At 33.5% G+C, this 10481-nt stretch overlaps 1 protein-coding gene across 2 annotated transcripts; it reads right to left on the reverse strand.

Annotated features, from left to right (window-relative positions):
• Positions 1 to 2353: 2353 nt before the first annotated feature.
• Positions 2354 to 3647, reverse strand: LOC133299798 (GATA transcription factor 9-like). Of its 2 annotated transcripts, none has more exons than XM_061499282.1 (2): positions 3516 to 3647; positions 2354 to 3195 (listed from the first exon to the last, which is right to left on the reverse strand). In XM_061499282.1, the coding sequence occupies exons 1-2, from the start codon at positions 3600 to 3602 to the stop codon at positions 2518 to 2520; spliced, it is 765 nt and encodes a 254-aa protein (XP_061355266.1). In that variant the 5' UTR covers positions 3603 to 3647; the 3' UTR covers positions 2354 to 2517. The 2 variants fall into 2 exon arrangements, with proteins under 2 accessions (XP_061355266.1, XP_061355267.1); XM_061499283.1 differs by having other exon boundaries at positions 3572 to 3645.
• Positions 3648 to 10481: the final 6834 nt, after the last annotated feature.

Below are 10481 nucleotides of genomic sequence, written 5' to 3' on the forward strand. Positions count from 1 at the left end.
AATTAATTTAATTAGTTAAATTAATTATCAAATATTTGAATTTTGAATTTAAATTTTGAATTTGAATTTTGAATTTAAATGTTTGAACGTTTGAATTTAAATGTTTGAATTCGAATTTGAATTGGCTATGAAGAGTTGTTTCATAACAAAAGGATAAGATAAGATCTTGTTGGAACAAATCCCAGGAATCAAGAGGAGATCTTTGGGCATCATCCAAGGCTGATTTGGAGCACTGATTTTGGGGTCTTATGATGGTCATATGATCAACCAAATAAGCTCCAATCAGATTTGGTTGGTTGAGAGAATAAGTGAGTGAGTTGGTTCAAATTTGAATACAACTACTCAATGTATTTGGACTCTTTTTGGGCTGAATAAGGGCGCACCATATGGCTGGCCATATGATGGTTATTAAGTCAGACTTTTGACTAGGTATAGACTTAGTCTCATGAGGATATAATAGGAGGTTGTTGGTTAGATTTGAATTGCAACAACTCCACTTATTCCTCCACCATTGTGCGCTACATAGGTCAAATTTTTGGGAGGAAAATCTGATTCAATTCAATCATTCTCTCATCTCCAAGTGTGCTTCCTTTTGTGAGGTTCTCTTTAGGGTTTTTCGAAAATTACCCCATGCGCCACTTTGTGAGTTTTTCATGCTGAAAAATTCACTCATCTAAATACATTAACCTTGCCTCCTTCTTCTCCTATTGGGACGCCTAAAGTGTCTTCCTTGTGGTGTTCGTTTGGTGGCTTTTCAAGAAGGGTTCTTGCATCTTGACGTAGGGTGGTGTGGATCAACGTTAGAGGGTTTGAACCTTCAAACCTAACACTGATCATCTTGGAGTTTTGAATCACGAACAAGGTACATCATACTGTCTGAAAGCATATATCTTGACTAGCATGTGTGATTCCGCTTTGAAAAATTTTTGTTTTCATCCTCACATGCCATCGGCCTTCAAGGCCATTTTCTTTCAAAGGATACATGTGATTTATTGAAAAAAAAAAAAAAAAAAAAAAGGCATGCTTTGAGATGCTACATGTACAGAATGTTCACGGATGGAAAATTATTAGGTGCAAGAATCAAATATAAAATTTACAAGTTTATCTTCACCAGTTAAGGCAATCATGAAATCTAAAATTGTAAAATGAAAAGAAGAAAATATTCTTAAAAAATAACATATTTCACATAGAAAATTATTGAGATATTTACATTTTATTCCAACTAGTTTGGCTTTCATACTCATTCTCCAACCTATACCCCATTTGTTAACCTGATAAGGACAATAGTTTCTTCAAAAATACGTTTCATATACCCATTCTTAAAAAGATAATGAAATAAACCGAGTGCAAAAGTAAGCCATGATAGTTGAGGAATTCTTTTTTCCCACCTTCCCTTCTTATGTCTCTTTTGAATTGAAAGTCTTGTGAATTTCAATGTCACGAGCATGTGGAGGTAGTGCTAGTGCATGCCAACTGCCACAAATAAATAAATAACACCCCCACATGCTTATTATTGAAGCATATGATACCAAGTGGTACAAAATTCATGACGTTATAGCAAGGAAATTACAAAGGACAAAAACACCAAATGCAAATGGATAAATATTGGAAAAGTCTAGAAGGCAACCCCATATGGTCTTCATCTTTTGCAATGACGGATATGCCCTTATAACATATTTATTAAGGCATGAGTTGACATTAACGGCTTTTTCCGACTAACATTATTTTGGTATGAAGAATATTTGTACTACTTATATATAGTATTATATATTTTTGGATTATAATTGGTTATATATAGTGTGTTTGGACTATAATTGGCTATGGAAATTGATTTTTATCTACAAATAACATATTTAGCAAAACTATGGTCGGGCTATATTTGAACATTCTTTAGCTTCATTGTTTTGTTGTTTACTAACTATAATCTCAACAATGTATTGGTACTTTTTGAAAATGCGCTTTGAGCAATAGCAGAATTACAGAGCTAAAAAATTTGTGAAAGGAGATGAAATCTTAAGTTTAATTATTTTTTTTGTAAGTATAACTGTCTATATAATCACAAGAACAAAAATGATATTCACAACTAATTTTTTTTAAGAATTTAAAAGAAGACGACCGCTGTTTATAGAAAAAAAAAAAAAGGCCGACCCAGTTCAAGATCCACTCCGTGAGTGTCTGGGGAAGGGAAATTTGAGTCAAGCCTCACCCCTACTTTGCAGGGGGCCGAGTCGAACCCCTAACCTGGAACACCACGATAAGCAAGCTTATCGCTGAGCCAGGCCGGCTCTTCGAAGACGACCGCCGTTTATATAATAAAAAAATATAAATAATAATTAGAACTTGGAAGGATGGAATGAAATTAGATATTAAGCCATAAATATGTAGATGTTACATTAGCACTATTCCCCTCCCCCTTAATGATATCTCTGTTTCCAAATAGTTTGTTCCTTAATATTCCAGTTTGATTTACATTAAAAATATATAGTAATCACTTCACTACTTCTTAGGAACAATGGATCATAGAACAGCCATTCTCATCTCCATGACTTTCTTGTGTGAATTGGAATGCAAGTAGCTAACAAAAGTAGGACTCTTTGCTGGCCTATACTCTGGCAACAACCTACCAGATTTGTACCTCACCCCACATGCATTGCATAGTGTCTTTGGACCCAATGGTCCTGCCCTCCATTGTGGGGTCTTCTGAGCCAAACAATGGGTGCATTTCCTTGGAATTTGATGCTGCCCATTATTGTTAACATCAAGCTCAGAAGAATCCCCCAAGCTCTCCTTCTCAATCCCCTCCTTTTCCACTTCTCCAACTTTAGTTACCCCTTCATGCTTATCCTTCTTTTTAGGGACAATGAGTTCACTATCAGCCAACCAATAAGCCTGTTTAAGTAAAAGAGGGTCTGAACTCAATCCATTATCACTTTTTGGGCTTAAATGGTGTGACCAAGTGCTTTTGGTTCTAGGGGCTGAAAGCCTTTTCCTCTTGCTTCTGGCCTTCCCAGGCACTGCAAAATTTTGCAAAGGAGATTGATTTTGCTGGGGTCTTTTCATTGTGCTTGAAGGTTTAGAGCTTGTGCTTGTAGTTTGAACACTAGCTGGTGCCAAGAGGCAACTTGGCCTACTTGAAAAACAGTCTTCCACATACACTGACAACCATTCCATGCCAAAATCCACTTCCTGCATACACTTTTGGTATTTAAAAAATGCAAAATTTAGTAGGAACAATAGACATAAAAGCTGCATAATAAGCATATAGAAACACTTTAAATACACCAAGAAACATTAAAGTTACAAGCTTTATAAAGTATTAGCATATTATAAAAAACAAAAAAGGACCCCCTTTCTTTCTCATCAGTGTAAAATCAAGAAGGAGCTAGTGGGGCATTCAAGAAAATTCATATGGTAGAACTTGGAAAGAATTAGCAGGGCAAGTGGTTTTTCATCAAGAACAGTGCCAAAAACATTAAGTTTTAGAATGAACAAAACAACATAAAGCATAGACTTACTGTGTTCTGAGCAGAGAAAAGGTCATCAAGGGTAGAAAGCTCTTGCTTACACTCACCGGAAAGTGATATATTCCGGCAAACATCCATGACCAAAAGCAAGAGAGTGGAACTGAGAAGAATGAAGAGAAAACAATGCCAAGTTTGGTGTTACATGTCACAACTGTGTCTCAGTGCTCTCTTTATGGTCCTTAGAGTTTTTGTCGGCAGATAAATGCTAAGGAAAACAAATCAAATTTTTTTGAAGAATCGGTTTGAAAATTAATATATGGGTTTAATGTTTACTGGAGAAAAAAATTGTTCACATAAAAAGTGAGTGAATTTCACATTAGAGAAAAGATTAATAAAAGTCACTCAATTTTATATGAGTATAGTAGGATAAAAAAATTTACAGCAAAAACACAAATATTTTTTTCTTTAATGTTTCTTATATTATAAGAGATAAATTTATCTCCTACGCATACATAAAAGAGATGAATCCTTAGTGGGGTTGGATATGTGTTCGATTCCCGCTGAATGCATTCTTGGGGAGGGGGCTGAACCTTTAGCCATCACTGTTCCCCCGCACTCCGTATTAGTCCCATAACCGGCTCAAAGAGTCGAAGCTCGTGGGGATACCGGAGGTAGCCAACTCGTCTCAAAGAGATAATTAGGGTTGGGTAACTCCAAAAAAAAAAAAAAGATGAATCCATAAGATGATAACAAAGAAAAAAATATAAACCCTACACATATTATATTATATATATAAATAAAAAAGAAATAAAAATGCATACATAAAATAAATTATTTCCTGAGAAACATTAAACCCTTGATATATAACTGTTCCATGCAGACACTCACTCATCAACATCTCTCATTTTACATTAACATGTTTACCCACAAGGTCACTTATTTTTGTATCTTGACATGATGTTATGCACCTTTGCTTCTTCCTTTTTTATATAAATATAGAGTAAGCTATAATTTGTCTAGTATAATAAGTACAATATTGTATGTGTCCTTGATTGGATATTCAACCTTTAAGTTATATATTTTTTAAAGTTCTTCTATTACTAATTTCACATCATGATTTTTAAAATTTGAATTATTTTATAATATGATTTTTTCATGTTTCACTTTTTTTATTCTATATTTTATATTTTTGATGTTTATTTTTTAAAATATCATTAAATTTTATTATTTATAATAAATTATAAAAATCCATATGTTGAAAGATATATATTATTAAAATGCTATTGTGTTTAATAGTTATAATTTTTTTTTAATTTCAGTCCTACAAGTTTTTTTTTTTATAACAATCCTACAAGTTTTAATAATAAAAATATTTGAATAAATTATTGTCAAACGATATAAATGTGGAAAATGTAATAATTTTACAATACATTTTTTCACTTTTTCATTATTTTTTCTCTTTCCTATGTCTCTTTCTAAATTTTTGTTTACTTTATGTCGCAGCTCAAGTAATTTAAAGGGTTTGTACAACATAAGCTGTTAGGAATTAAGACAATTTTAATAGCAAACAAGAATAATCCTAACTGATACAGGAACAGCGAAAAATAAAACACTAAACAATCATGGGAGCAGTTTGCAATTATTTGTTCTCATTGTAATGAAAAAATAATAATAATAATGGTTTAGTATTTGTCATTTTAAATAACATAAAGTTGTGTCATTTTTAATGAAACTACGTCGTTTTGGTTTGTTTTATCATTTTCTCTAATTTATAAAATTAGAAATAAAAAGAAAATGAAAGAGAGAGAATGTAAAAACACACTAAAACAACGTAGTTTCATTAAAAATGACATAACATTTTAGTCATTTAAAATGATAGATATTTTTTCTTAATAAATAATAATAAAAATGTCTATTTTTCACAGCAGAGAACTGCAGTACTATTTTTTTTCTCCCTTTGCACTTTTTTTCTTTTACTATCCTATCAAAAGATGCCTCGCCCAGATGTAGACTGGTTATGGCAGTGTGCATGCAGTCTTAGATTCCTTAAGAATAATTTTTAATTTGCGACGGTTTGACCAGCCTGAATTATGGTACAAAAGATATTTTCGGTATTATAGATGTAGCAAGAAGTTTGTGCTTCTCATTAATTAAAAAATAATTTATTTAGCCCTCGCTCAATATATTTTATTAATCTGTATATGTTTGACTGTTAACTGGAGATTTAATAAAATTTCATCACGGGTGTAATTGATCACATATTCAAAAGAAAACTTTGACCGTTGGTAGTGTAATCGATTACATAATGCGCATAAATCCTATCTCTATATGTCTTGGTCTTATTTCACTTATACCTATTTTTACACCAAAAACTCTTTCGTTTCTCATATCTAATCCAACTCATCAAGAAGCTATTTCATCCCACCATCTCTAAAGCCTTAATCTTGTGAAATCATTGTCATTACACTTAAGGCATGTTTGGTGTGATGTATAAGGCCTGATAGTATAAGCTTCTACTATACGTTATGACATTTTCAGTTGTTTGGTGTGACCATCGTATAGTATAAGCTTATACAGTAGGATCCCTTTATACATCAAAATGATGTATAACTTAATCCGGCCTAGGAGTGGTGGATTAGGCCTGATAAGTGGTTGATGTATTAATATTGATTACAAGTACATTTTCCAAGAAGTAATATATCATTTCAATATTTATATATTAAAATAATTTTTTTTAATATATTAATTTTTAAAATATTGGAAGATATTATCTTATACAATATCATACCAAACGCTGGATAGTATTAAAATTTAATCAGGTCTTCTAAAATCAGGTCTTATACTATCACGTCTTGTACTATCAAGCCTTATCTTATACTATGCACCAAACATGCCCTTACATATTCCATTTTTTCGGGTAAAATTCGAACCCAAACCAAACTCTAGTCCTAATTCGTGTGAAAGATGAGCTCTAGTTCAAACACCTATGTTACACTTATCTACCACAATGGAAGGCATTTTGAAGGTCTCAATGGTGAAAATGTCACACCCCGTTCTAGAACCGATTTGTTATCATTGCTTTATGATATTAAGCGCAATTTCAATTACATTAGTTCAATTAAGATACAGATAAACTTTTTCTTTTTAAAACTTTATTCCTTTATTCCTTTTTTAAGCAATACCGTATTTAAAATAACCAATGTGATAGTATAACCGAGTGATGTTGCGGAATAGTTAAATTCTTACTTAATACCACAACGTTCTTTAACAGACATGTTTAAGGGATTTTTATACATTAACATCAACATAACTATTAACTCTAATACTTAAGTATGTGAAACTAGACCTCTAGGGATTTCCAGGAAGGGATAATGTTAATCATTTGATTAAGGATAACCGGAGTTATTCAACTCGCAAAATAACTTTTAAACTGAACTTTTGGAGTTGTAGTATCAACTTCAATTCTAAACTGGTGTTGATATACTCAACCAATGGTTCTGAATTTTTACAGGGTTATATCCCTATGTGTTAGCTTCACATAGATCGAAATCTCACTCAATTTAGAGCACTGTAGCTCAAGTTATGCAATTTTTACTAAACCATGTTTGTGCTGATTTCGGGTAGCGCGTGTTAACGCTCTCCAGAGCGTTATGATGCGCTCATCAAACCCATTTTTCGTTCTGGTAGCGCGTTTCAACGCTCGAATGGCCGTTAAAACGCGCTCACTTTGAAGAAAAAGGAAAAGTCCCCAGTTAGAGAGGATACATTATCTATATGGATACAATATAACCTACACGAAGGTTTGGAAGGCAAAAATGAAGGGCATTGTGAAGTTATTTGGTGACTGGGACAAATCGTATACATTCTTGCCCAATTGGCTGACATACATGATGCAATATAATGTGGGTTCTCTCTTCAAGCTTGATAAATATGAATGTTCTGACGAACGTCGAGTTTATACCGACAAGGCCGTCTTTCATAGGATTTTTTGGACAATTCACCCTTGTATTGAGGCCTTCAAATACTATAAGCCTATACTTCAAATTAATAGCACTCATCTGTACGGGAAATACAAAAGAAAAATAAAAAATAATATAATTTATCAACAACACAGAACACAAACATAATAAAAAAAATCAAAAATCAGTCTTGAAATTCGACCAAAAAAAACTTTACAAAACCTATGAAACCTAAACCCTAAACCATATATATACATTCATCAAAACCTAAACTAAATAACCATATACCGATGAATAAAAGCAAAATTTCATGTCAATCGAACCAAACCATTGAAGAATCAAGCTAGGGTATAAACCCAAAAAATTTGAAAAAAAAAATTGAACAAAACATACTAATAAGTGAGAGGAATGAGCGAACGATGTTGTCTTGTGAACCTACCACCCGATTCTTGAAGATTTTGGGGAAAAAATCATGAATTGATGCCTTAGAATTTGGGGTAGTCGATTACACCTCCGTTTATAACCCCCTTCGGCCAAAATGGGGTTTTAAAAATATAGCCTGACGTTATGTAATCAATTACACTATAGTAGTGTAATCGATTACATAACAGGGTCAATGATTAAAGCTTTTTTTAATGTGTAATGGATTACGCCCGTGGTGTAATCGATTAAACATTCAGTCAACGGTCAAATAAGGGCAGATTGATAAAATATTCTAGGTGAGGGGAAAATTTGTTATTCTTTAATTAATGAGGGGCACAATGGTCAAAAAGCTAATGTGGCGATCATTCGATATGTTCAGTAAATACATTTATATTATCTTTATCTTTATTATTATTTCCTCCTATGTTTTTATCTTCTACCTTTTTGATAAAGGAGTACCTATTCCCGTTGTATCGAAAATATATAAGGGGTGCATGAGAACTTTTAAATCTCTACTTGAAATATGTGAATATTTTTGTCAAAAGTTCTTATTATTTATTAAAAAATATAATTTTTTCTTGGGATTAATGTTTGTCTTTTTAAAAGACATAGAACAGTGATTTTATTAAAAACTACAGTTATAATATCCCTAACCTAAGTATTTAGGAAATTGCATGTGATTAAATAATTAGTCATGCATTATTAGGTTGAATTAAGTAAAAGACTTAAATAAAAAGGATTAAGGCTTTTTTGGGTCAAAAAGTGCAGTTAGTGAGAATATGACGGTAAAAATATTTTAGATCATTGGGTAAAGTTTGAAAGAGAACGGAGTTAAATAGATAGATAAGCTTTTATCCGGTGGAAGTAACTTAATTGTGTTAAGTGTAAAAAAAAACAAGACCCTTCCCCTATTTCTTCTTCTTCTTCGATGGATGGCAGAGGTGTGAGGAAGAGAAAACCAATTGAAGCTTAAACCCTAGCTTCCCAATTTCTCAACCAAATCTATCTGTTCCAAAGCCAAAAACGTAAAGAATCTTCTCCTCATTCCAAATCCAAGTTTAGTTGTGAGTGGGAAGCTTTGTGGAGATAAATTTCTTTCTCCAAAGAATTCAAAAATCTTGAAGATTGGAAGAATTTGAGGGCACTTCCTTCTCTAGGAGCTTAGGGGACACTCATTCCTTGGTTGGGTGTTCTTTTGTGGATTAAGGCAAGTGGACCCACATTGAGTGACCAAGCATTGGTGGAATCCAAGGAGCTTGATTAGGCTAGTTGTTTGGGTGTATTGGTGATTGGAAGGAATTACCAAGTGGACATACCAAGAAAGGTTGGTATGGATAAGTGAGCTAGAAGAAAGCTTACAAAGGAGGGGAAGCATCAAGAGGTAAACCTTTGGATCTTGGAGGTTCTTCCCTCTTGTTGTTCCACCATTGTTTTTATGGAAGTAATGGTTAATGATTGGATGATTGGGTGATAATGTTAGTATTATGATATGTTTGCATTCATATAGTATTGTTATGTAATTGGAGAAAGAGCCAATGGACAAGCACTAGGGGCAAGGTTGTATGCTTAGTGGAAAGGACTAAGATGCAACTGAAGCGTGTGTGATGATTTGACCGTTTAATTCTTTGGCCATTTGAATGCACGAGTATGCTGTAGTTAAATCATTACTGTTATTTTCTCCAGATATATGATGTAATTCATTCCATGTGTATACTAACCTTTCATGCAGAAAGTGAACTCTGGGGTTGGAGGAATTCACCAAGAAACCCGGTTTTATTGGGTTTTACCTCACCCCGTTTGGGGACTTCTATTTTAGGTATTAGCATGGATGATGCAGGTCGGGCACGAGGCAAGAGGTCTGAGTAGATTGTATCTAATAGCTGGACATTTTGGGTTGCATACCATTTAGAATTGTCATATGTGTAGGCCAATTGCACCATCATGTGTATATGTATTTAGTTTGTGGCCACATAATGTATTTTGCAGGACTTAGTGAATGATCATTGCAGTAGTAATTGGTATGTTGTACATGGCTGATTGCTTTAATCAGGTTTATTTTGGTAGCTGGGTCCCTTGGCATGTATATGAAATTTGGAAGAACATTAATGTAATTGAGACTTTAATATATTGATGAATACGAAGTTATGTTTATCATTTTGATTAGCATCATGAATTGGCGAAGTGATTGTGGGATGTAGGTGCCACATAGTGTGTGACCATAGTTGACCTTTCTTTGTCAATTAGGTGTTATGACCCTTGGAGAATGAAGGGGAAATGAAACTTCCCCAAAAGAATCACCAAAAATAGGGAAAACCAAGTTTGCCCCGGGTTGAGGGCGCTCAAAAACTGATTTAGGTGCTCAAGCGTGCTAAGTGCGTGAAACAAAGTGAAATTATCTTCCTCTGGGCGCTGAAGCGTGCAACCGGGTGAAAAATGTGTTCGAAGAGCGCGCTCAAGTGCTCTGCCAGATTTCAGCAAAAATGTAGTTTAGTAAAATTGGCATAACTCAAGCTACAAATGTCCAAATTAAGTGAAGCTTAAACCTACGTGAAGCTAACACATAGAGTTATATCGTTGTAAAATATTACAGCCATTGGATGAGTATATCAATGTTAGTTTAGGATTGAAGTTGATG

Source organism: Gastrolobium bilobum, unplaced genomic scaffold (genome assembly GCF_033153095.1).
Source record: "Gastrolobium bilobum isolate Gb01-03AN ecotype WA unplaced genomic scaffold, APGP_CSIRO_Gbil_v1 utg20899, whole genome shotgun sequence".
Classification (NCBI taxonomy): Eukaryota; Viridiplantae; Streptophyta; class Magnoliopsida; order Fabales; family Fabaceae; genus Gastrolobium; species Gastrolobium bilobum.